Source organism: Nomia melanderi, chromosome 7, assembly GCF_051020985.1.
Source record: "Nomia melanderi isolate GNS246 chromosome 7, iyNomMela1, whole genome shotgun sequence".
Classification (NCBI taxonomy): Eukaryota; Metazoa; Arthropoda; class Insecta; order Hymenoptera; family Halictidae; genus Nomia; species Nomia melanderi.
The window spans coordinates 9,716,726-9,743,235 of record NC_135005.1 but is presented as its reverse complement, the minus strand read 5'-3'; the positions used below and the strand labels follow the sequence as shown (position 1 = coordinate 9,743,235).

The 26,510-nt window shown below is 35.1% G+C and overlaps 1 protein-coding gene and 1 long non-coding RNA gene across 14 annotated transcripts in view; one reads left to right on the top strand and one right to left on the bottom strand.

Moving 5' to 3' along the window:
* The window catches only part of Mical (Molecule interacting with CasL), an 89,982-nt gene that overhangs the window by 13,564 nt on the left and 49,908 nt on the right, over positions 1-26,510 (bottom strand). For 10 of the 13 annotated variants that reach the window (XR_004236234.2, XM_076369302.1, XM_031990843.2 and 7 more), the window contains 16 exons: positions 13,849-14,143; positions 13,078-13,402; positions 12,046-12,404; positions 11,332-11,589; positions 10,833-11,035; positions 9,843-9,976; positions 8,003-8,250; positions 7,466-7,588; positions 5,336-5,566; positions 2,920-3,159; positions 2,163-2,304; positions 1,734-1,855; positions 1,461-1,685; positions 886-1,045; positions 513-676; positions 201-403 (listed from right to left, as the gene is read on the bottom strand). Coding sequence is in view for 12 of the 13 variants with exons in the window: in XM_076369302.1 (XP_076225417.1) it covers positions 201-403; positions 513-676; positions 886-1,045; positions 1,461-1,685; positions 1,734-1,855; positions 2,163-2,304; positions 2,920-3,159; positions 5,336-5,566; positions 7,466-7,588; positions 8,003-8,250; positions 9,843-9,976; positions 10,833-11,035; positions 11,332-11,589; positions 12,046-12,404; positions 13,078-13,402; positions 13,849-14,133 (3,422 nt within the window). In the remaining variant the exon portion in view is untranslated. The remainder of the gene's footprint in view (positions 1-200; positions 404-512; positions 677-885; positions 1,046-1,460; positions 1,686-1,733; positions 1,856-2,162; positions 2,305-2,919; positions 3,160-5,335; positions 5,567-7,465; positions 7,589-8,002; positions 8,251-9,842; positions 9,977-10,832; positions 11,036-11,331; positions 11,590-12,045; positions 12,405-13,077; positions 13,403-13,848; positions 14,144-26,510) is intronic. The other 3 variants (XM_031990847.2, XM_076369304.1, XM_076369305.1) reach the window with 3 other exon arrangements.
* LOC116433115 (uncharacterized) lies at positions 3,165-4,888 on the top strand. Its single transcript, XR_004236235.2, has 3 exons — positions 3,165-3,322; positions 3,982-4,027; positions 4,100-4,888. It is a non-coding gene; the product is annotated as an uncharacterized LOC116433115 (long non-coding RNA).

Sequence of the window (26,510 nt, the reverse complement as noted above, 5' to 3'; positions counted from 1 at the left end):
GAAAATCGTTGTCAAATCAAAATATTTAATAACATAAGAATCTAAATAATAAGAACTATGATATCAAATCATTAATAATTCATTCTATCACTATCTGTATTTATTATGAAAAAATAAGTAATGTCATACAAAACACTCAACATTCTCGTGGTGGTCAACGTGTTAACATAGGTAATTCAAAAAATATAAAGAAAATTTACCTCATGTCCGAAATGTCATCACTGGACCCCATTTCTGCAGTGGATGCACCGAAATTTCTATCTGTCCATTCATCTTCATCCATTTGACTTTGTGGTTCTTCAGCGTCCGATATACCCGCTAAATTTTCAAATTCTATTCTCTCAGGAGTTTGTCCACGATCGAGCAAGTCGAGCCCAACAACGCCTTCCAAAGGTATTTTTGCCTAAATTAATAAAAATTTGTTAATAAGCAAGTGAAAAAGTGTATATTTTTAGATCCTATTGCATTACTGATTTCAACAGTAATTTCTAAAATGGAATTTTGAATTATACCTTCTCAGGTGTTTTCAGATTTACAGATGTGATAGGTATATTCTCTTTGTTCAACGAAGTTAGCCTCTTCTTCTCTACGCGAGCTTTTATTGTTCCAGGGAAGCCGAAATGTTGCGTACAATAAAATCGTCCGCCGTTCTTCTCCCTATCAAATGTGTGATTTCCTAAAATTGGGAAAGCCATAATCCATAAGACAATTAATTTAACATTTCTTATAATAATATACTTTAAAGTACAAAGGGCAAACTATTTAAAATGATATGAAAGTTAAATAGTTGGATAATACTTTTATAAATCGAAAAATTTCTGTAGAATATATAAAATATTTGGATATCATAAAATGTATAAATAATTAGAGTCAATGAAATCAAACCTATTCTTAATGAGGTAGAACAGTATTCGCAACGGAAACAGCCTCTATGGAAGAACTTCCCTTCAGCAGTAAGCCTCTCCATCAAATAAACTCTTTTATTACAGAAGTGACACATCTCTGAACCTCCTTGAGCGGGCAGGGTTATGGTAGGCTTAACGTTCTGTAAAAAAATGTTAAATAATAAAGTAATAATTATCGACCTGAGGTCTTCGATTCAAAAGAATTTTAGTCAGCACATATATTCTTTATACGTAATAGTAACATTTCCAGTGACATGTTAACCGTTACATTGTAATTGAAATGTATAATTACAGATTACTGTTATATATTATGAACATTGCAGTATCGATGTGATTAGTAACACGAATTTGAGAATAGTTTAGTAAATTGTTTAGTTATGGACAATTTGTGTAGCCTTAATTTTTAAATACTTTACATGCTTAGAATATTCATAGGTAGATGGGTACATAGAACAAGTTTCTCCAACTAAGTACTGTACAAAATAACGAATGTGACTTCGAACATCTTGCTGACTAGAGTCTTCGAGGACTGAGAGTCTGTAGTATCGTATTTACCGATTTCTGCACCTTGGGCTCCGCGTCCTGACTTTTATTCGAAAATTGTTCGGCCATAGCCGAGACTTTATTGTACCCGAGCACATTACCCTCTTTGATCTTCTTGTCTATATTCTTCAGGGTATTGTCAATATCAGCGTACTTACTATCTGTCTCCTTCTGATCACGCCCCTTCTTCTCCATCTTGATTTGTCGAGCTAAAAACTGAATGAAGCATATACACATCTGAAAAAGCGTTGATTATCAATGTTTGTTAATCTTTTGTATGCCAACCTGTTCTCGACTCCATTTGGGTACCCGTTCTACTTTGTCGTGTCGGACTGAACGACCCATCTTACTTTCCTCGATTTTCTTTTCAATCTCCTTCACGTTCCAATCGGTCTTCTCGATTTTTCCTTTACAATAACATGATGTCAATTAATATACAACACATACAATGTATGTTATAATATTAGATCGTATTGGGTTGATACAAAAGTTTTGACATATTTTACAAGAAATTAAAAGAAGAGTTCTCAACCGTTCACTAGCTAAACCAAGATCGAATAAAGACAAAGAAAAAAAGTGTCGCTTATAAACGTTACAATTTAAAAAGCGATGAATTTGTTTCGAAGAAAACAATTGTTTTGTTAACCACCTACAAGAAACTTCCAAATTTTCGCATGAACCCAATATCTCCTTGAAAATGAATACGTGACAAACCAATGGCACGCAAAAGATCCCTAGGTTTCTTCTCAGACGGCGTGGATCCCTTTAACTTGTCTTCGATGTTCTTAATCCTCCCGGAGAATTCTTCGTCTATGCTATTTCTACGATGGCCGGCGTGTATCTTGGGTTCTCTGTCCTAGAAGAAACTCACGATATAAAACTAAGTCTAATAAACCATGCCGCGTTGATAAACGACGATTACAAATTTAGCAAACTTGTAAAATGAAGCGTACAAACGAAATACTAACGTCTCGAGTTTACGACCTACTCGATTCGCAATGTTAGTGTAGCAGCTTTAAAAATATACTGAAGTATCGCAGTAGCCTCTTTGCGTTACGTGAGAGCAACAGCTTTTTTGGAACTGTACAAAATATGGTAGCCGTTTCAAAGATACACGTTATCGTTACGTTACATGCATAAAAGAAGTTCTCGCGTCGCCCTTTACCCTTTTCATGTTGTTAGTGAACACGTCTTCTCTAGAATCTGCAACGGAAATTTGTTCGAACGCATTCTAATAGAGTCAATTAGTATGTAAATGAGCAGTCCATGCCGAGATCATTCACATACAAAGTTTACGTTGTTACGGTACACACTTATTATTGCTATTATATATTATCCACTCTATCGTTCGACCGGCGTGTGATATGCTGTCGTATTATAATAGCGATTTGTTTAATTCACAAAACTCTTTGTTAAGTGGAGAGCAAAAGTACGTTATACACTCCGTAAGATCGTTCACTCTCTGGCTTACTGGGTATAATATTTTCTGTTCAAGATATTTCACTCTATCCTTGAAATCCGGCGCAGTTTGACGGTACAAGAATATCGAGTAATCTTCGAATGGCTCGTCTTTCTCACGTTTCGCATTCGCCTGCAGCATCTGCATACTTTTGTAGAATTGCTGCGTCGCCATCTTTCGCAAATATTGCCGTCTTCGCATACGATCGGCACGATTCTTTTCGATATCGGCCAGTCTCTTCTGCCTTTCCTCCTTTACGTGTGCGCGCACCGCGAGAAACGTGCAAAACACATTGTCAGATTAATTGTCGTCCGGCTACACATTCGGCGGGTCGTAATCTTTCTCTAGTCTCAAATCAAATCAAACAAACCCTCAAAGTACTCCGATTATTAATCAACACAGTTCACGTGTCACGGTTCGTATTAAGTGGTTCAGATTGTCTATTATATTCACACGGTCACATGTGACATCAAAGGGTAGAGAGAAGTCTTAACTAACAAGGAGACCTTTTCAACTAGCGCGGATTTTGATGGAACTTATGCGAGACGCAGTCCTTTAGAAAATATTTCATATGTTCATATTTCTTCTTATCGGCTAACATTCACTTTGAAGGGATCAAAACAATCCTCACAGTTGAGGGTTGAAAGTACATTGTCTGCAATATCTTTGCAACTAGAGGGTGTAGGAAAGAAATTGTTTTTTAGATTATTCGTATCCGAATGAGGAATTGAATTGGACAAGAATTTTAGTAGATTATTTAAACAGTCAGTTTCTTGTACAGTTAAATTCTTCGTTCAGAGACGAATAATCGAAACAACATTTTTTTCTACGCCTCTGGGTTTCAGAGATATTGTAAATTATAAGCGTTTAACACTTAAATTTAAGGGGTACTTTCACCATTTGAAAGCGAATGTTGATCGATAAGAAGAAGTACATGTGAAATATTTTCTTAAGAACTGTGTCTCGCAGAAGTTTCATCAAAATCTGCGTGTGCTGGTTGAAAAGGTTCCTTATGTTCTCTTCCGTTTCTTTACGTGGCAAGGACCAAACGTTATTTTGACTGTACGATTTCAGACGTCTAATCTACCATCCCAACGTAACTCTAGTACAAAAGTCTACGGTAATCTATGTCGATCTAAATTGCTTTTGTTCTGTTTTCTTTTCTTTTCTCTTGTTTTCTTTATTTTAGTAGGTGGGACAAATACGAAAGCTAGCGTAGCCAGTATATTACAACATAAATATAGAGTGACAGAGATAGAAAATGTTTACAACATAACCGACAGGTATTCGCAAGGTTCCACTGATACTTTCGTCGACTATGCGAAGCGATTAGAATGCAATGACCTCCTTCTGCGCCATGGTAATGGTAATTCCAATTATTACGATCAATGATACGATTATCCCAGAATACATAATTGGTTTAATCTTCTGCCAGCGTGACTATATAGGATATAAGCATCGGAAATTTCGAGTAAGTGTATGTATCTAACGCGTTATTGCTCGATTTTCAACCCTTTATGGAAGAGACATGCGTTCATCTATGTAAATTGTACAGTGATGCAATAAAGGTACTTATTATTATGTTAATCTATTTATCATCAAATTAATTTAATAATAAATAGTTCGTAGTACGTATTTTATGGAATGCAATATTTTTATTTAAATTTTCAATTAAACATGAAGTGACCAGTTTATTCGTATTACTGCGAATCTGTTACATGTCACTGATAATTTTAGTTTCATCAAATTATTATTTAAATCCTAATTAAAAATACAAATTTATCATACATCATGTTAAACTTTAAACTTTTAATCTGTCTTTTATATTATGTTGTTTTTCCGTTTTGTTAATACGCAATGAACGCACAATATTTTATATTTTTCATGTTACGTTATTCAACTATGCGCGATCCATTCTAATCTATTATCTTCTATAAAATGTCGTCTTTTCAAAGTTTCAGCCAGACTAAATATTGCTGTCAGAGCTTGAAGGAAATGTATGGAAATAAAAACAAACAAATTCCGTTTCCCCTGATCTAAATAATTTTGTATATACAAATAATTTAGTACCAGATTCGCAGAATTTTACGATATCTTTCTACGAGTTCACTTAACAAGTAAATCATTTATTGCATAAAGGGTTGAATGTACTATTAGTAAACTCTTTGCATAGCATCATTGATTCTACGTTTACACATGAATGTCCCCCTAGAAGAACTCCCTAATCAGTGTGTGCAAAGAGTTGACCTTAGGCTTAATTTGAAAAGAAAAGAGAATATTTTAACCTTTGACCGCTTGCTAACTAGAAGCTTTCAAGGAATACATAATTAAAAAATTGAAAGGTAAAATGTTATGATATATTGTACTAGTCGATATTTCGAAGGATTTTGTTAGAGAACGTGATGAACGAAATGTAAAGGGAACTTACAACTGTTGCACCCATCTTCTCCGTGCTACGTCTCTTCCGAGATCGTCGGCTGATTGTATCCCCCTTTTTATCCGCAGGGGTTAAATTTTCGTTGTGTCTCGATCGAGAATGTCTCGTTCTCGCCCCGCTCTCTTGCTGGTTCACGATTCGGTCGAGCAAGTGAACTTTTTGGTCGGCTGTCAGTTGGCTCAATTGTTTGCTGTGCGATGGCCTTTCTTCGTTTTCGGGTTCCTTGAGGAAACAGAACCGATGATGTCTCGTTAAGATGAAAATATCAAACATTAGACTGCGGACTTTATGCATTTATATATATATAAATATTGTGTATACGTATTTATTATGTTTTATTTTATGGAAATATGTGAAACGTTAATTCAATTCTAGTCGTATGTAAGGGAACTATACAATTTATCATAGCAGAGAACAAGAATGATTGTATTAGAAACGGTAGCAAAGGAATGCAGTAGAAACGTTTCTTTTTCTTCCTTTTCTTTTTTGTTAAAAAATAATGTGTCGCCATTTGAAATATATGAACATTTATTTTGATATTGTCATCATGTTTCAGTGTGTTCTTGTAGTTTCTATATTGATAAACAATTTTTATAAAAGTGTTATTGTACTATAATATATTCTATATTTAAAATGTAAAATTTATATATAATCATATTTAAGATATAAAATTATTATAAATGGAATATAATTTGTTATGTTTATTTCATGTCCCACTTTGTACAGCTTTTAATACAAACACTAAATTCTTGTTTAATTCTTGTTTCAACATATTAGTCTAGACAAATTTTAATTTACGTAAATATCCGCAGTCAGTTAATCTTATTGTTGTAACAAGCTGTAGCAGAATGTATGATACAATTGGAATGGAGGTGATGATATATATATATTATAATACAGGGTGTGCCCGAATGACATGTCCGAAACAGTAAAAAAAATATACAATAAACTTTATGCGTGATACTTAATTATTGAGAAAATCGATTTTTTTATGGAAAAATTTTGAACTTTGTCAACCGAATTAAATTGAATTTTCTTAACAACCAAGCGTTACGTTAAAACATTTTGTACGTTCGTTCGTGTATCCTATTATATCATTCGTTCTGCATTTCATATAAGAAGAATCAATGCTGTAATGCAACAGCATTTTCTACATCTTTAAATAGCATACACAGATGGCAATATTCGTCTCTACTTCAACTTTATTCTTTTAACTCCTTGCCCTATGATTTCTTTGTCATCAGTGATTAATCCAATTACTTTCTCAGTATCTATCTATCCAATCTAAGCATAATCTACATTTACGTTTGCAATAAAGTATAATAATTGATAATAAATGAATAATATTTAATTTGAATTCAAAAGAATTAAGTAATACTTATATTTGTTAAGTTCTGTCTGAAATCTCCATCAAGAGTGTGACACGATATCATAAGGCAAAGAGTTCATTTTCATTCAGTTGATATCAATTCACTTTTGAATTTGTATTTATCTTTTAATTGCATCGACTCCCTTATTGTTAGCATTGAAACAAATTTACATGTATCATTTCATTGTCTGTTGTGTCGCAGTATTGTCTGCATATGCTATAAAAATGCTGCTGGTGAAAAAGAATCTATTGCATTTTAGAATGAATTAATAGGAAATTATTATTGGTCCGTTAACTTTACTATTTTCCATATGGAAACATTCGTGGCATTCGATATCAGAATTATTAGTGAATCTGAAGATTCTCTTCAACGATCCAAGTTTATCTAGTATCCAACCGTTTTTGGATGTTTCATCCTCTATGGTAATTTGCCTCGACGATGTCCGATTGTTATTATAATCTAACGAATTAACTGTTCCTTGAGAACGTGATCGAGACATGGAGTGCGCGAATGATTCGAATCGTTGGTTACGAGCAACGTATGACCGAACAGAGGAGTTTTTATTGGATGAAGGATTAAGCTGCGTTTTAGGTCTGGGATATGTCTTGCCAAGGAAATGCTGTTCTGATGACGGTAAATGATGTTCCGTCCACGATTTTGAACGTGACGATGAATACTATAAAATATAAAACGTAACTTTAAAGTATTCGGATCTTTTTCTGTTTCATTATTATGGCGCTAGTATACTTACGAATTTCGGATGTCTGACATAAGGAATCTCGCCATGGAAAACGTCGTATATCTGTGTCAGATAGGAAAACATCGCGAGCTTGTCAGGTGTATCGCATTGAGCCATTTCTTCTCCGGTCATTATCTAAACAATTGGAAATGTATGTTGGAATATGTTTCTTTTAGACATATTTTAGATTTCTGTCATTTATAGATCACTGTTTTTTAATCTTTTAATTGTAAACTGTTATTTTCTCTAATTGTTGTTACTATCAATTATTTATAGAAATTAAGTGTTCCAACAGTACATATACGATTATTAATTTCTGATATGTACTCTCTTTCGGAGGAATATAATAAATAATTTTTCCAAATATTCCAACAATAAGCAAGAGTGTTTAGTAATTTATAGCTACCACTTGTTTTGATGTTAATATTAATGTACAATATTAGAATATTGTATCACCTCGTATTTCTGTAGAAAACGATAAAGGACCAAGAAATATTTGTCTAATTTTTTGCGCCATTATAAGTTACAAGTTACAAGTGATTGACTTACTGGCGGTATACCCAATTCCTTCTCTAAAATATCGAAAGCCAGCTGGTTGTTCTTTTCCACCTCCTCCGGTTGCAAGCTGTGGAAATCTATCAGATTTGGACGGTATCTATGGATGATCGCACAAATAGCCAGACCGCTTTTGAAAGAGGCACCCATGTCTTCAATTTTTACCGAGTCGTACAGAGCAACCTGCTTCTGTAGCCAGCGAAGCAGCATGTCTGGATGAATTTGGGCATCTCCATGAAGATCTATACAATATTGATTCATTAATCCAAATTAATTTGCTATTTCGATTCAATATTTTTCTTTACTTTACTTTGCATTTGAACTCTTTTCGGTCAAAACGTCGGATACTTGCAGTTCTTTTGCTCTAATTGTAGGTAAAGCAATTTTACTTTGTAGATTAACATTAGAACTGCCCAGTAATCAAATTGATTGATTCGTATCTTTTTATACGCATTATAAAGGTGCATTTATTACGATCTTTAGTAATTTATATTTCAGAATGTACATTAAATAAGTTAATTTATTTACAAATTCTTCAGAAAAGCATTTCTATGTCGATCATTATGAAAGAAGAAATTTTCTATGAGTCATTTTAACTCATTTGGTAGTTTTCATATTAAATGAGTTGCATAGACTAACATATTATAAAGTGTAATTTTGGCTCAAGAATCATTAAAATTCAAACACTATAATCATTATGTTATATTATGTAATATTATATTATATTATATTATATCATATATAATATCATATTATATTACATTATATCATTGGAACAATGTATTGAGAATAATTGAGAAATCTAAATTTCAAAGTAATAATAGTTCTTTAGAAAAACCAAAGGATAATACAAAGAATAGGGTAAAAGTCATATTACTGTCGCGATATTTAGAAACCAGAACTTCATATTGGGGATTCTTTTGCAAAATGTTATAGTAATACATAGTAAGCAATATAGTATTTTATCAGTATATTGTATTATATTATTAAATTTATTGTATCCATTATATCATTGTACAATATTGTATTTATTTAACATGTTATAATTTCAACCAGCTGAGTATCCATACTGAAATATATTATGACTGAAAAGAATTGGGACGCTAAAAAGTTTCTCAATCGGAACTTAATAACATACAATTCTTAAACTTACTAACGTTCATCCCAAATTTTTGGGAGATTAAATGAAATAACTTTCAAATACCTACGCATTATTATTTGCCATTAAAATGCTTGTGCAATATATGTGTGTTATATCATGATTGATATAAGTTCGTTGCATACTTAGAACACGTACGGTTATATATGTATATTATATTATTATACATGCATATATGATTAACGATATACGAACATAAGCTCGGATGAACTTTACATCCGCTCAGCGATGATTAGTATCAATCATTCAATGCAGTGACTTACGGAAGTATTAATTACTATTTTGACAGAGCACGAACAAGTGTTGCAAAAATGTATTTTGTATGTATATTTAAGATGTATTTGTGAACTTTGATAGTACAAACAAATTTTACTTTATTATTTCACGATCCAATGGGAGAGTATTTACATGCTAATTCATTTAAAAGCTAACACAATTTACCTAAAACCTAATGCTTTCGAAAAACGAATTCCGCATTATTAGGGTAAGTAAACTCGAACTTTTCAAGACGATTTTATCATAAAATTGCTGTGGAGTAGCAATAACATATCTTTAGACCGTCAACAATTTCATTTTTCGACAATAATTGGCGTAGCGATAAAGCCGCCAAGCTGAAAGTGTTAAATGATAAAGGTTAAATGAATCATGAAATCAACAGAAATTTACGAAACTTACCACGGCGACGGCGTTTCTTAGGTATATCTACGTCAGTTTGCACGGGTGGCTGCTTAGTGCTGTCGGGATCATCTGTATCGAGCAGACTTCGCACTTGCATTGGCGTTACAGAGGATACATTCAGATTTGGGTATCTTAAAGAGAATTCAGTTACTGTAGATAGCGAGAATAAAAATATTTAGAGCTGATGATGGATAATAATTAACACATTGCGTACCGGAAACGAGAAATCTAGTTTTTATATAAATACTTACCTTAATAGCTTTGCTAAATACCACATCATTCAAAACATTATTAAATATAATTAACATTGATTATTTTTAAGTTATTTCAAAATTTATTAAATAACAGTAAGATATTTAAATATTTTACACATAGTGATAATTATTAGAGTTAATCTCACTCAAGATCATCGGTCACGCATCCCAGTTTTTTAAGAATTAACCGGTGCGCAATGTGTTAAATCGATGTATATGAAATATCAGGTTCACTGATTAACAGTTTTAATTAAACACTCTACTGAATGGACACTATTAACCAGGAGCGCGCCAATGGTATTTGCCGGGTGCAAACTTTTATTAGCCTCCCCTTAAAAGATTGGAAAGTATCATTGTGATCTTTCAATAATGCTCCATCTCTTTCGTTAGCACACTATTAATGATTATACTGCATTACATTATTCAAATTAGATGTTTGATGTAAAATAAATATTAAATACTTGTTTTTTGCACCCTCGGCTTGGCGCGGCCCTGTTATTAACAATGGTCATCGAACTGTACAGTACTCTTCACGAATTGCTAGATTTCTCAGCAAATGTGCTTCAGTCAAATGTGAAATTCAGCTAAAATTTGCAGTGTACAACTTAATTGTATACATTTTCTAATGTATACAAATAAGAGATATTTTGATTAAAAGCGGTCGAGCTCAATGATAATTATTAAATAATTAATTTACGTTAATTACGATTACGTTGAAAGTACTGCACTCTACCTGGTGTGTGGGTCCAGAGTATACGCGGCGTAGTCTCTGTTCAAATTTTCCGGCGTGGTCTGACCAAGAAGTCTGTAGATCGATTCTCGTTCTCCGATCACTTCTAGGGGCGACATCGAGGAACCCCACTGTTTAATTGCCCAGCAGGCGTCTAACGAACTTAAAAATCCCCTCGCGCAGCCGGAGCCCGTCGGCCAAAACGGCTGCAACAAGTTAAAAATGGTAATTTCATGTTTAAACGTTTTCCACTACTCATATAATAACGCGGCAGTATTTAGAAGTTTATTCACAAAAGGCAAAGTATAATTAATATTAAGAAATATTTAATAAACAATAGAATGAACTACACGTTTTACTAACGTTTGTAATTAGTAACAGAAACAAAAGTCTATTTAGTTTCCGTTTTCATAAAATAATTTACAGTGTAATTAGAGAATTGAAATATATAATATTTGTAAGGTATATAAAGACAGGGATATAATTAATTAATCGAATGTACCTCCAGCAGACTATCGCCGACAAGAATCATAAGTAATCTATGGCCGCGACGCTCCAAAACTCGACTAGCATTCTCCGCCGCGTACATTGACGTGAAATCGAACATAGCCACGTCTGGTTGTCCGTAATGATTCACCGCGAATTCCATATCCATCATTTGGTATTCTGTGGAGAATTCGGCCGCTTCGCGAGCGTAAAGCATCAGTGCCTCTCGATCCACATTCTCTTTGGCGAGTAATTTGGCAGTGTCTGCATGATCCTAAACATGGTCAAACATGTTATCATTATTATTATTATTATTATCATTATTAGAATTTTATTCATAATCATCTTACAAGTGTCAAATTCCGCAAATAGTTTTGTCCTATTTTTTTTATGCAAGTTGCTTAATAAAAAATCTAAAATAAGTAATCCAAGATAATTTTAATCTATGAATAAATAAATGAGATACGCAAAATTCTTTAAGATGTAAATTGAGATAGACTATTTTACATCATAAGATATAAAGCAAATCAGAATTAATATGTGTATAAATATTTTTAAAGCTTACGAGCTCATATGTCAATAAGTTTTTCATTTATTGAATTTTTATAAATTCTAAAATATATATCCTAGCATTATATATTCTACAAAACGTATCTACAGAGAAGTACAAAACATTAGTTGGCCAGTAAACGTTTTGTAATATGAATGCAAAAGTTAGGTGTGTTAATACCTGCAGGATAACACCTTTGTCGATCAAACTATGCTTCTTGGCAGTCATCACGAAATAGTGTGTATCGTCTTTGTAATACACGATATTTTCCAGATCAATACCAGTCTCCTGGTACAATTCTTTAAAAAATTTCTGGTTAAAGATAAAAGCCACTCCGCTGATTTCTTCAACCCGAGCCTCCGCCTCGGTACGTTTGTTTATAAAATTCGCTGTTATGGCGATGGCCAATTTTCCTCGAAACTCTTTCCGCTTGAAGCCTTCCAATGTGTTCCTTTTACCGTCCGCGCCGATTAACACGTCGAATTCGTATTGAGAGACCGGATGATCGGCGGGAGTCGTTTTCGCTCTCCATCCGATTTCTAAAAATATAAGGAGACACAAATTTAAAAATAAAAATAAAAATATATAAATATAAACATAAAAAATGATTATTAAATTCATGCACGTGAAATGTATACTTTTTAATGGCACTTGATATCGTAATAAAAACGAATTTTTTTCATTCATTGAAAATACTAAGCTATAATTAATTCTAGTAGTGAAACATAAACAGATTTATATAAGGTGTTCGAATAAGAAGTAGCACTTGATTATATCCGCTATTTTTGGAGATTTGAATGAAATTATTTACCCTAAATAACTGAACTTAAATTACTGTTACTTTGTAACTACATATTCAACTTATAGACTACGAATTAAAGGCATGTATATTTTTATATTTCTTCTATTTATTTCAAACAAAACTGCACAATTTAAGAGATATATTATCAGATTCTAATTAGAAAATGAAAAAGACAATATAATAAGGGCTACAGTTTGTCAGTATAAGAGGAACAATCTTGAAGTGACAGAACATTAAAAAATATTTTTATTTTTATATAGTTATTCACGTTAATATTCATATATCTCGCGAAAAATTAAAAGGGACAAGAAAGAATGTCAAGCCAAAACGTCACTTAATTTTACAATAAACTGCATGATATTATAATTTCCGACAAACTTCTGATAGTACCGAATACGTGAATTACTCACTGCTTTCTTCTTGGTTCTCTGGCGGTGGTATCAACGAATCGAAGCTCACGCTCTCGTGAAACTCAACGCCTAAGATTAAAGCAACTTTGAGCAAAATACATTGAAGTTGTCGGATGCTGATGTGATCGATGGATCCGGCGCAAAATTTTCCAAAGAATTTCTTCGCCCCTAGACTACGAAGATCTTGAATAACGAACGGCCAAAGATGAAGGACATTGTTCCTGGACATCCGATCTCTTTTCTCCACAACAACTACTTTCGCCCCTAGAAGCTGCGCCTCTATAGCCGAACGAAGTCCACAAGGACCACCTCCTATTATCAACACCTAAAAAAACATTTCATTCGATTACATTTTTTTCCTTTCATCGATTTTATTCTCGTTTTGCTGTTTGAGTCCACTAATTTCTAATAATAATTAAGCGAACTGTGTTAAATGTAGGATTCTAATTTTAAGTTCACAATCTTAACCCCTTGTACTCCACAGTATTTTTCTCAATGTATATTCATTATTTCCTGATGAAATATCAGAGGTACTATCTACACTAACATAAAGAAATACCTTGCATAAATTAAACGATAGAACAATTTTATTTCGAAGTTCTATGTGCTGATACATTATATAAAATTTAATATTGAATTTTCAGTTTTGCCATTTCCTTAGGTCAAATCAAATGGTGACTAAAAGGCAAAGTGCAAAAGGTTAAAGATTTCCGCCGTGAAAATTTCCAATGTAATATATTACTGTTTCACGTGAGGACACTTTACACTCACCCTTGTGTTGGAGCAGGCTTTGCCGCGATTGTAACATTTATGATTGGCCCGTTGATCGAATTTCTTCCATAGAGCTTGCGCCTTCCAAGATCGTAGCTTCCCTTTCAATTTCGGATAGAACTGAGAGATCGTGTTCGGCCTGATCTTGAGCAGGTCGCACAGGTGTCTAAAGTGACCGAGGATAGTTTTTAGGGTGGTTGCATTGCAGAACAGATTGAACACCTCGTTCGCCAAGGCCACTTCCGGTGAATTCACCGCCTGTTTTCGACTGGTTTGCTGATCCATACTTTCGATTCTGTGAAACATACGAATAGATCCTTTTCAAACAGACGTTCGCTATATGCTCATAAAGATGATATTGTCTATAATAAAATGGTTATTGTAGCGAGGTAGAGGTAATTAATTTTAATCAATAAAGCATAATGAACTAAATATTCGTTTCGTGTCTTGCGAAGCGTCAGAACAATTGATTGCAAATTTTCGCGCCTGTTATTCAGCTTTGTCGACGATTTTTCGTGAGATTAGGGATTGTAAAGGTCCTGAAAATAACTGTTTGAAACTGCTATATATCGGTTGCGACTGAAATAGTTATGGAGAATCGAAATAAAGTCATAACTGTTATTCGGTATATTGGTATAACTTATTTAAAGTAAAATAATCTTAAAAATATAGTTAAATTTAATTAATTAATTTACAACAATTGTAAATGCAGTTCGAATGAAATTAAATAATGTTATTCATATTATATTAAATCGATATCGAAACCCATATAGTTCAAAACCGAGATATACCTAATAACAGTCATGACGTTATTTCGATTCTTCATGTGTAACTGTTTCAAGAGCTTAAACCGATATCATAACTGTTTTCAACCCCCGAGTAGAACACTTTATTTACGCAAATTGCGATATGCAATTGATGCGCTTGCGATGTGATTCGTGACACCGGAATTCCAGTAATTTGGTGCGATGACCAACAGAGTGACGCCGCAGTGTGGGTGGAAATTTTCGTTCGCAACTGCTCTTCGCCGAAAAATTTCCGAGCTATTTATACGTGGTTCATGGTAGTGGGGGTGCGGAAAAATTTAGCCCTAGCAGGAACGTTCCAGAATTCGGAAACGGTAAGTCGAAAATTCAAAAACTCAAGGGTCGCGAGAATGATTAAAGTTTCTGACATTTTGACGTTCAGTTGTAGCGGATTACCATTCGATGCTTGTCTTTAACCCCTTCCGATCTGATTTTCATACACAATTATGTGTATTACCTAACAACAAAAGACTGTTATTCAATGCATAATCAGTAATGATATATTGTGAATAAAAAATGATAGTATACTACTTCTGTGATGGAAATTGAATCGAATGTAGAGTGTATATACGGCTGCCGGTCATAGTTCGAATATTTTATCAGATATCGAAAGTAATAATACAATGTATCTCGTCATGTGTTCGAAAATTCGCTTGTAAGATGCGCCAATTCATATATTTTTGCCTCCCCAATGAAACAAAATTAAGTTACACAATAACACAAAACATCAAACATAAAGTATCAAGAAGTAACATCAATAACCCCCAAATTCCTCGAAAATCTTCTAATTAATAGGCTCTAAATATAAACAACAGAACAACACCTGACTCAGGAGCATCAACTTGGCTTCCAAGAATATCACACAACTACAGAGCACAAATTTATAGAGTAGCCAATAAAATCAGGAAAGACCTGAAAGCTAAAAAATATTGTTCAGCAGCGTTTTTGGACATCTCCCAGGCGTTTGATAAGGATTGACACGATTGGCACGTTGGTCTGCTATTTAAAATTAGAAATCTATTGTCATCGCCCTTTCATGCTTTCCTAAAATCGTATCTTACGGATAGATTATTTCAAGTTGAAAAGCATCGACTGTGTTGAACGTGTACTCTATCCAAGCTGGTGTTCTACAAGTATTGATAGATCGATAAAAGATAAGAGATTAGGAAACGACTGTACATGTTCAGTCCCCACCAGTTCGCATACAGTACACAACACACAACACGTTCGATGGAAATAAACGTGGCTGCAGGGAAAATTCCAGGGTAAATCTGGTGCGTCGTGTCGAAATTAGAAAAAAGCGTCACGCGATGCACGAGAAGAAAACCGCAAAGAGGCTGTGCCGGAACGGCTATGTCGATTCCGTGTATTACTGGTATTCAGGTGAATCACAGATATTAGAGGAAATATCTGGCAGGGTCTAGGATCCTGCCGGATCTTCCTAACAGCGTAACGGGAACAATCTTCATTTTACGATGATGAATACGCATTGTTAATTGCCAGCTGTCAGCTATCATTCGCGGAGAAGACATATAAATTACCACCGTATCAATTTAATTACGATACTTCAAGTTCGTTAATTACGTTTCTTCGATAAACCAGACTCGATTCTCTCCAGACCAATTACTCGTACCGTTGCACAGTGGTTCAAACGCGGAGAGAAGCCAATTTTTCGAATAGATGTACGAGTTTTCTTCATTGATTTTCAAATTTTCCGTGAATACTTATTCATTCGAAAGATATCGAGGGTATGTCAGTTTCATTGCCAACCTTCCATCGATCATCCCTTAACCCCTTCTCCTATAATATCATGTTAGACTCAAATTTTCAATTTAATTCGACAAATTTAAACGTTAGTCATTTATTTTCCATATGAATGAAACAACTTATCTGTTATCAATCTTCAACCTTTGGACACCTTTAAACGTGAACACAGAGTAATCAAATTCTTTTCTTTGCCTACTAAATCGTCAACGTTACAGTAGTCCTATCGAACTTAATCGCGAAGGGAATCCTAAGCCAAGGGGTTAACGCGACTGAAAAGTACAAGGCGGTCGATACGTGACAAATCAAACACGATTCAGCGGTTCAGCGACAGCCAGCAGGAAGGGTACGCGACACAGCTTCGTCTCGCGAAACTGTACCGGTGCCTATTGATTTTTCATTAGCCAAGATAGGGTAGTCCGACGAACGGTTAGGAACGAGTCTGCAAATAACCATCTCCCGCCTCGATAAATCGGCGAGCCGCAATTGGAAGAAGAGCGACGTAAGAACGAGCTAGCCGCGTCCCGGAGCATCCTCGAGCCACTCGAAATGTCACGAGGTGCTGCCCGAGATGCCTTCTGCGTGCCTTTCGCGGTTAGACTCGACACTCGGCTAACTCGGCGCTAGTCATCGGTAGCGATGGGCCTTCGAGCATTTTAGGTCCGAACTCACCGGTGAATAGCTGCTTGAAACACGAAACTCGAAACGTGAGCTCGCTAGAGCTTGCTCGAGCCCCGGCAATTCCGAGCAACTTGAACAGTGAATTGGCTCGAAAGCCTCAGTTGCTTCTCTAAGTGTCGGAGTCTGCCCTTCCACCGTTCTCCACAATTCGTCAGCTGGTAGCTTGATTGTACCAACCTGAGATTTACAATTTGTAACACGCACTTGAATCAGCTAGGGACTTAATACGCGGACTGTTAAGTAAACACTCATAAAGACCGACGCAGTCGAAACAGTATTCTTAATAAAGCAGAGACTAAAACGTTGAGACTCTTCATAATGATTGCTCTATCATGTTTCTTGTATCTCATTCATCCAACAAAGTTTGGTTTGATCGATACGTCACCAAGAATATTAATGTTTCAGTTTATAACATGGTGCCACCTAAATTCGAGTGACTGCTAGCTGAAGCGTTCGAGCTGGTTCAGTTAGGTTCTTCTGATAAACCGGCAGAAGAACATGATACATACGATTGAATAGTTTGGAAATATCAATAATTGCGAAGTAGGAAAAGTAGAATCTGTGATTTTAACGGGTAGTTCTAGTGCTAACACTAAAACTACCAGACAGGTCAACGTGACATCCTGACTTCTTCTTTCACAATCATTGAGTACAAGCGTTTCTCAGAGAAATGACTAAATAACCTGATTTGGTAATATAAGAACTAACATATGAACCAATGAATATACTCATATATCTCCAGAAGGTTGAAAGACAATTTGACTGTTCGGCAGTTGTAGTGTTAAAGGGACTATCGATTGGCTTCCGAATAATATGACGCCGTATAAAATCGAACGTGTACAGTTTTATCTTGCAGAGTAATCGAGGCGGGAGCAAATGGTAATTTCTCCCTGTGGCGTACAATGACTTGTTATGCACGGCCACGTCCTCGCGAGCGGGCGCAATATCATGCCGCGAGTACGTCGATGTGCACGATGCTCTTGTGCACGGTTCTTTGAACTTACGACCTGATAACTCTCCTGCGGATGCTTTCATCGTAGATTCGACGCGGCGTGGCGTGCCGCAGCGACGCATTACCCCGGGAAAACGGAAGCCCGGGAACTTTCTCCGATGAACGTCCTTCGGAGATCAAAGTAACCGTAAGCTACCCGCAGCGGCAACCTTTACAGCCGCGCATTTCTTTTTTTATCTTACCCCGCGATCAAATTAGATACTATTATCATCCAGCTATTTTTACTTTAACTTTGCTCTCATCGATGATATAACAGGTATCGCAGGTGAATAAACGAGCTGTCTGGAAACGAGTTACGCGAACGCGAACTCGCCGACAGCTGGCGATCGGTTAATGGAAACAGTCAACTGGAATTCTTTTCCGATATCATAGATACGCGGCCTGTTTTAGATTGAGCGTTAGATGTTTTGACAATATTTTTAGGAGCCGATGTGAAATCAGAAATTTCATTGTGAAACGTGGTTTCTTGAAGGAATTATGTTAAAACAGGAATAATGAAATGAAATTCTAGAGAATTTCAGTTCAATCGTATAATCAACTCAGGAAATGTGCTATTTTAATTGGAGTGCACAGATAATTTTTCTATGGAATTATCGTATAGAATATTAAAATTATTTGTAAACGATTGGTATACTACATTACTTTTGTCTTTTTTAAGGTAATTTAGTGACAAATTTTTGAATTTACTGCCAGAATAGCAACTAAAAATGGTTTTGTAACATTGTTAATAACTACTGCAGTATGTTTGAAGTTTTATTGAAATTCAATGCAACGAATAATTTGTCTCGAATGTTTTGTGTATATTGATAGAGGAGAAACCTTATTTTCTAAAGTGAATTAACCCTTTTTCGGATTGTGCACAATGACACCGCGCACTTATTTATAAATACTAAAATATATAAATATATTTGAAGCAAATTTAATTATTTTAAAAATGTTCCTATTTACTACTAAATTATTATAAATAAATGAATTTTAGATATCTATGCGAGTGTACAGTAGATTTTTATAAATTTATAGAAATTGTTTAAGGTTTAAGTAAAGCAAAATCTTACGAACCGTCTTCAATTTTACTATATCTCTTATATTTTGTTCTAAATAATAAGAACACGTAGAACTGTAGAATATAATAATAATATGATAATCATAACATATGAGTGTACAAAGTCAGCAGCTTGGAACAACTAATTTCTCAAATTAGATTTCAAATTCGTCTCGAGCAAATTAGGTTAATTAAACAGTATTTCGAAACTGATTAGAAGATTCTAATTATTTATTAGAATTGCAGTTATGCGTATTATAACTTGTGTATATATCCTGCAACAAAATCGCGATCGCGGAGTATGTAGGTCGTTCGCGCAGCGCGGAACGTGTTAATAGGATGGTGCATTACACGCATGTGCAAATTTTGCCGAGTGCAATAAGTTAATGGCACTAATTCGCAAAACACACAGTTCCAGGAAATGTTTCTATAATTCCCTAATTTATTCGAAGTATCTATACCGCGGTATGAGGACACCAGGCGAACCTTTCAACTAGTTGATGCAACGGCAATTAACATGCAGATATCGTGTCCATATCTTTATTAGCTTATATCTTCTCTATTACGTCGCGTTGTTGTAAATGATCTGTGGCGCACACGGAATGAGGCCATTTCAACTCACAAACTTATTAAACGGAGTAACAAGCGAGTTTCTCATTTTTTCTATCACTCGAAACTATTGATCTAGTTGCCCAACGAATTTGCTTACCTTTAACCCTTTGCGCTCACACGTCGAATGTGACTCGAAATCAGAATTACATAATCGTGGGCTTTTCCGTCGAGACGTTTTTCAATTATATTATTACACTGTTTCCAATAATATTAATCAAAAGAATTGTTTACACTGTTTGCATTAAAACGAACAGAATTGAACAAACTGCTTCTTGAACTGCTATTTGCTTCGATTATCGATCTATAGTCGTTCAAATACTTCCATGTATCTGTGTATACGTACATGTAGATGTATATAGGGTAATTCCGAGGTAGACGACCGTATAGGAGAGATGATCACTTCAATTATCTTGTATAAACAATTGACGCAACTATTATTACAATTGATGTTTTTCTGTTTGTAGTTTGAACTCTTCTTGATTACTTTGTAAGGAAGTAATTCAAGTTTGTTCAGAAATCGAATTTAGCGTTCTAATTCGTTTAGCTTTCATTTAAATGTGTTTCAAACTGTATAACTATGACCATCTATCCCTGAATTACCCTATATAATGTTTCGTTTATCTCGCGCTACACGCGTGGATGGAGACAGATGTTAATCATTACAAATTGTTTAACACGGCAATCTTGATCAGTGAAGCTCGGATATTCTGTGCGAATCGAGATACAAGGGATTCACGCCAGCAGCGTAGGAATAGTTTCTCGTTGTGCGGTCACGATCAGCTGTTCCGGCCATTATCGCAAATTGTCAGGGCAAACGAGCGTCATCCGACGTCCACGTAATACCTACGCGAATACTTTTACGCCTCCTGTACCCCTTTCTCTTTTCCCTTTTCCCTTTCTCTTCGCGGAATACTTGTAAAACACTTTTTTTATCGAAAATGTAAAACACGTTGCTTTATTCGTAAAAAGGGAAAAAGGTTTGAATGCATGCAAGTAGGAAGATAAACATGGCGAGGGATCGATGAATGTAGTAATACTAAGAAAGTAAATACTAGCGATATTAGAAATGCAAATACTAGCGATACTAGAAAAGAAAATATTAGCGATACTGGAAAATCAACTACTAGCATTATTAAAAATTAAATACTAGCAATACTAGAAAATCGAATACTAGTAATACTAAAAAAAACAAATCTAGTAACACTAGAAAATCAATACTATTGAGTACTGCTAAGACATTATTTTCAATGATTACTCATACTTTGGCTTTCCTAGTACACAGAATAGTTGTAATCTTGAGAAAGTAGTTTTGTAGAACGTATCACAAAGATTTGAGCTCAAGTTTCAACGTATAAATAGATTAATACTCTCGAGTGAGTTTACACAATAATTTTACTTGTCAGTAAACAAACGCACATTCGCTGCAACGGTCTACCAATGAAATAACCGATAAAAATGGACCTGAAGAGACTGTTCCGCTGTTCGACTCGCGGAAATCGCGTTCCGCTGAAGTTATCGTCGACAACAATATCCGTCGGCGTTAGAAGGACTGTCGGAAAGAAAATTTACCGTAAGATTCGTGTCACCTGCGACGCTTGATCGGGCAAGTGACCCGAATGTTAAACGTCGAACGTAGTTGAAGAACGAGCGCAACCGGGCAAGCGGTTCACTGGGTTATCTATTAGAAGTCTCGGGACACTATTGAGCAACGCGCGATACCGCTCTAGCAAGGTGTCGTGCTACGTTTTGGAAGAACTTGGAACCAAGCCACTATCACTCCTCAGTTTTGTTGTATCACAACTACCAACTCACAATCCGCAACAAATTGCGTAGAAGAGAAATAGTTCTCGATGGAAAAATGGTCAGATTCGAGAAATGTACAAAATTACACCACGTTTTATAGTATTATGCTTGATCGTCTCGTGAATCTACGTGGAAATTAGTTTTTAAGTGTCAGATGAGTCTAAGATTTTTCAGTTCTTAGGCACATGTTAGGTACATACACGATGAAAAATTAATAATGATACGTCAGTTGTGGGCGACTGTGAAAATTTATGCATCTGAAAACTAATTCTCATTCGAGTGAAGACTCATCGGACATAACGAAGCTCGTCATTATGTGTTCCACGTTCATAATCGTTACGCGTCCATAAAGTCAGTAACCGAGGGAAATGTTTGGAATTACTAATTGTGAGTAGAAACAAAGTATTTTATTACTGTGACAATGCTAGTTCACGATACGTTCTGAGAATGCTAATCAATCTACGTACATTCCATAAATAAGAAACGTTACAGAAAGGAATGCTGAACAGTAGTAATTTTAGTGACATTGAAAGTACATCTACACCAAAATATTTATTTAACACTAGAAATACCGTAATCGTAAAAATGACGGGTACTAGTTTCCTTATTTCGCAATGATTAGTATTTAACCCTTTGAACTCTGTAGGCTCCAATATTGCACCAGTTATAATATTAAATATTTTAATAAATCTTAAAGAAACTACCCTAAAATTATTCGATTTTCCGCACATCCAAATCTTGTGCTAAGAAGGAAAATAAAAGATCGAAGAAATGTTATAGCATTTGTAATTTTCGCTAGGAATACTATAAAAATTAGTTGCAGTTGCTGATAGATTACACAACAACCAGGAGTGCTAAGGGTTAAAAAGTATCAAACAGTGAAATGACTTTAAAAATAAATGGTTTCACTTGAATACTATAAGGAATATCTGAAAAAATGGATTGTTTACAATCTTTATCAATACTACAATCGTATGAAATGCACGGTAATTCTAATATTAAGAAAACATCCACAGTGATTTATTTTCGGAAGGTTTCTTTACTCGCGAGAACCGTTGTAAAATGTTTTTCTTCGAAACAAATAACATCTGTTTTCAAACTATTATAACGTGTACAAGTGACACTTCTTTCTTTGTTTTTACTTAGTTTCCGTTTAGCCAGCGAACAGATGGGAACTTTTCTTTTTATTTCTTATAAAAGAACGTCGAAACTTTTGCATCAACCCAACACAAGAAATCCATAAATGTAAATCGAACTGCGCCACAGAATCCCGAATTCATTGTCTACGATTCGTGACCTGTTATCATTCACTGTTACGTGTTCATTGACTTTTTCACGTTCTGTATATTTAGGAGCAGTCCGCGGCGAAGATTCTGGGTCAGAGAAAAACCGCGCAAGAGTCAACGGAAAGAGCGCTGCCTGAAAATGGTTATTGATGTTTAGGCGTCGCTGGTGGGTGTACCTATGTATTATATCATATACGCGGTGAGTCATTCAACCGTGCCATCTGAATTTACCTGTAAATCATTTATTATACAAAAAAAGTGTCCCAAATGAAAGTTATTCGGTGTCAAACGCCAAACATTCATACCAAACAACTTTTTGCCTAATTTTTTTACCTAACAATTAAATATTGCTGGTACGGTTAAACGACTCACCCTGTGTGTGTATATTTCGACTCTTTACCGGCTTGCTGGAATAAACATGTTGCTAACACCGCTGACGTATTACTTTGATTCATTTTTACTATTACGTTTACACAACTTCATAAGTGTTATTTATGAAGTTTATAAAACTTCGTAAATTTTACTCTTATCTTTATAAAACTTCGTAAGTTTTACTGTTACGTTTATAAAATTTTATAAGTTTTACCATTACATGTATAAAATTCGATAAAATTAACTTCATCGACTAGTTTTTACATTCAATTCATCATTTCATCCGCACGGAAAAAAATATATTAACGTTCCCCGAATTCCGACGGAAGCGAAATTTCTGAAAGAAGGTCAAGTAAGTCCGTCGGCTGAAAGCGGTTATCGATCTGAAGGAGAGCGCGCAATTATTCGGCAACCAGTAAACCAAGTAAATTTTTAACGGGCCTCATCGTTGTATACGCCGATCTATCGCGAACGTTTCTTTAACACGTAAGCAACGAATAAAGTTCAAACCGAGTAAAACTAAAGTTACTGAACGCATGCCGCGTGAAAGAAAATTGTTAGAATAAAAGTTTAATGGCTATAACAAATCATTGTTTACGCGTGCGGCTGTGTATGCGTTACGAAACTGTTCAACGAAAGTGTTCAAACTTACTTCTTTATGTAAAACAATCTCTTTCACCGCCATTAATGGAAAACAGATTTCATAAGCTTCTAAAAAACGTTAAAAATAATGAAATTTTCGTTATATCATTTCTTTTTATGTCTTGTAGTAATTGCAGTGTCTACGGGAAAGTAAGGAAACATCAACTAGCTATCAGCAGGCGTTTTCATGCTGAAGAATCAAAGGATAGTGAAATCTTTTATCGAATTTTGTTGTAAGTCTGCGAAATAAAAAAAATCAAAATTTTCTGTGACCCTTATTCTGTAACATCGTGTCAGACTCGTGATGAAATTTTTTTAACTGAATTTGACAAATCTAAGTGTTATTCTTTTGTTTAATATAAATTGTATAGTAGTTTTTTCTTGTCAATCGTTAACATTTGAAATAAACGTAGAATTTATATTTTAATGTATTCACTGTTAATATTTATGTCTTAATATATTAATTATAAATATTTATATTTTAATATATTAACAGAGTCACATTTTTATAACTTTATCAAAGTTCAGTTCTCGATCCAAGTCCGAAAGGCAAAATGATTTTTATCTGCGAAGGCTTTCTTGAGATATTTTCGAAGAAGTATGCCGTCATCTCATTTCACTGAACCGTTGTATTTATAATGGTTTCTATCCTCGCATCCGATCATTTAAGCACACATAAATGCCACCGTTACTTCGATTCACGGGAAACATGTAATCCACCTACGATATTGCTGGTTTCGATAAAAGATGCGTGAGGATAACGTGGTAAACGAGAAAGAGGCGGACCACGACCGTCTTCTTTCGCGATAATCGTGGAATTGGAACGAAAAATGGTGCCTTGTGAATTTGTTTCTCATCGTTTCATAACAGTATTCACATGTTAAGTAGGATAATTGCGGATGAAATGATCCAATCTCATTAAGGTTGTCAAATATCTATATTTTCAATTATTTTTAGTGGTATACTGAATCTTACGCAGAGACCTATTTAATTATTCTTCTTATGCGTATTCGCTTTCGTAAATAAATATTTTTGTTTTTAGGTGTTAATGGTATAAATTGTGTTTATTTCTAATGGTCACTGGTTGTCTGGTTAACCAGTTTGTTCATACTGACGGAATTTGAAAGTCATTCGAAATCGAAATGACGAATTTCAGTTTTCTTATCTTGCAATTATTGATATCTTGAAAGTATAAAACATTCGAAATGAAGTGTTCCGTTGTTTCATTTTGCAATTATTGATATCTTGATAGTAAGTATCTGAAGAAATTGAAAAAGAATCTATTGTTACATCTTTTAAAAGGATTACGTATCAATCACATTAAACGCTCGGTAGTTCTAGTGTTAGCATACCGTGAATACACGCAGTAAACATCTTCTTCACTCTCGACTTCGCGAAATAATTTCAAAAATTCGGTATCTGCATGAAAGTTTGCAGTTTTACGATCGCGCGATCTCGATGTTTGTTTAAGTGGAACTTTCAGAATCAGCTCAGAAATAGTTCATTTTCACTCCGAATTACAATCGGTTGCCGGCTAGTTTTATTCGCAAGTAGGCGCATTCGTAGCAGTGAAACATTGGAGAGTACAAAATTAACGAGTTATCAGAAACCAGAAAGAATGCCGGGCATTCCGGCCGATGGGGAACACCAAACTCTGCACGCGAGTGACCAAAAAAGAGGAGGTGAGTGTTCCTCTATAAATACGATGCTCGAGGTGGTCAAGCGAGAGATGCAATCTCGTGGAACTAGAGCAACCAAAACCGACGAGCAATTTTACAAGCGTACGTGGGCGTCGATGAAGAAGCTGCCAGTGTCATCGCACACGTACAGTTGGGAGATGACTCGATGTCTAGCGAAACAACGCAGGGGCAAAAGGTGCCATTCTAATCTACAGTTTTACAGTTTTGATTGGTTACGTGTAACTGTATCGACAAATTGAAAATTGGCGATCGAAAGTATTAGTAATTAGGAAATAAGACCATCAGAAAATTGGGTGATGAAAGATGAAAACCGATCGATCAGTCGAATTCTTCAGCTTAGCCATGACCCCTTAGCAGTATAGTTGGAAGATGACTTGATGCCTAGCAGAACATCACAGGAGAAAGAGGTGACTTTCTAGTTTAAACTTTTATAGTTTCAATTGATTGTGTATAACCATGTTGACGAATAGTAAATTAGCCATCGAAACTATTCGTAATTATGAAATAAGACCACCAGAAAATTAGTTAAAATGAAAACTGGTCGGTTAGCCGTATTCGTTAGCCTAGCCATCAAGTAATCTAGCAGTATGTTTAGACGCTGCTCACAATGCTCACAGTATTCGCCGATCGACAATTGTCCAACCGACCGAACGAATTTCACTCTCGTTAGATTCCTTTGGATCTTTCTATTCCAATCAATTTTCTCTCGCGAAGAGGAGACAGATGGCAAATGGCGGAGGCGCAATAAATTTACAATTGGCACGAGTTCTGCGACTGTCCAATGCTTCAACGATAAGCACTCTTCAATCTTCTTTAAAATCGATCGCAACGTTTAATCGAACATTTGTGAAAATTTGCAAATGGGTTCTGCTCACGAGGACGGAGTATCTTTGTTTCATAGATCGTTGCAGTCATCGCAAGTAGAGGTCAAAATTGATGTAC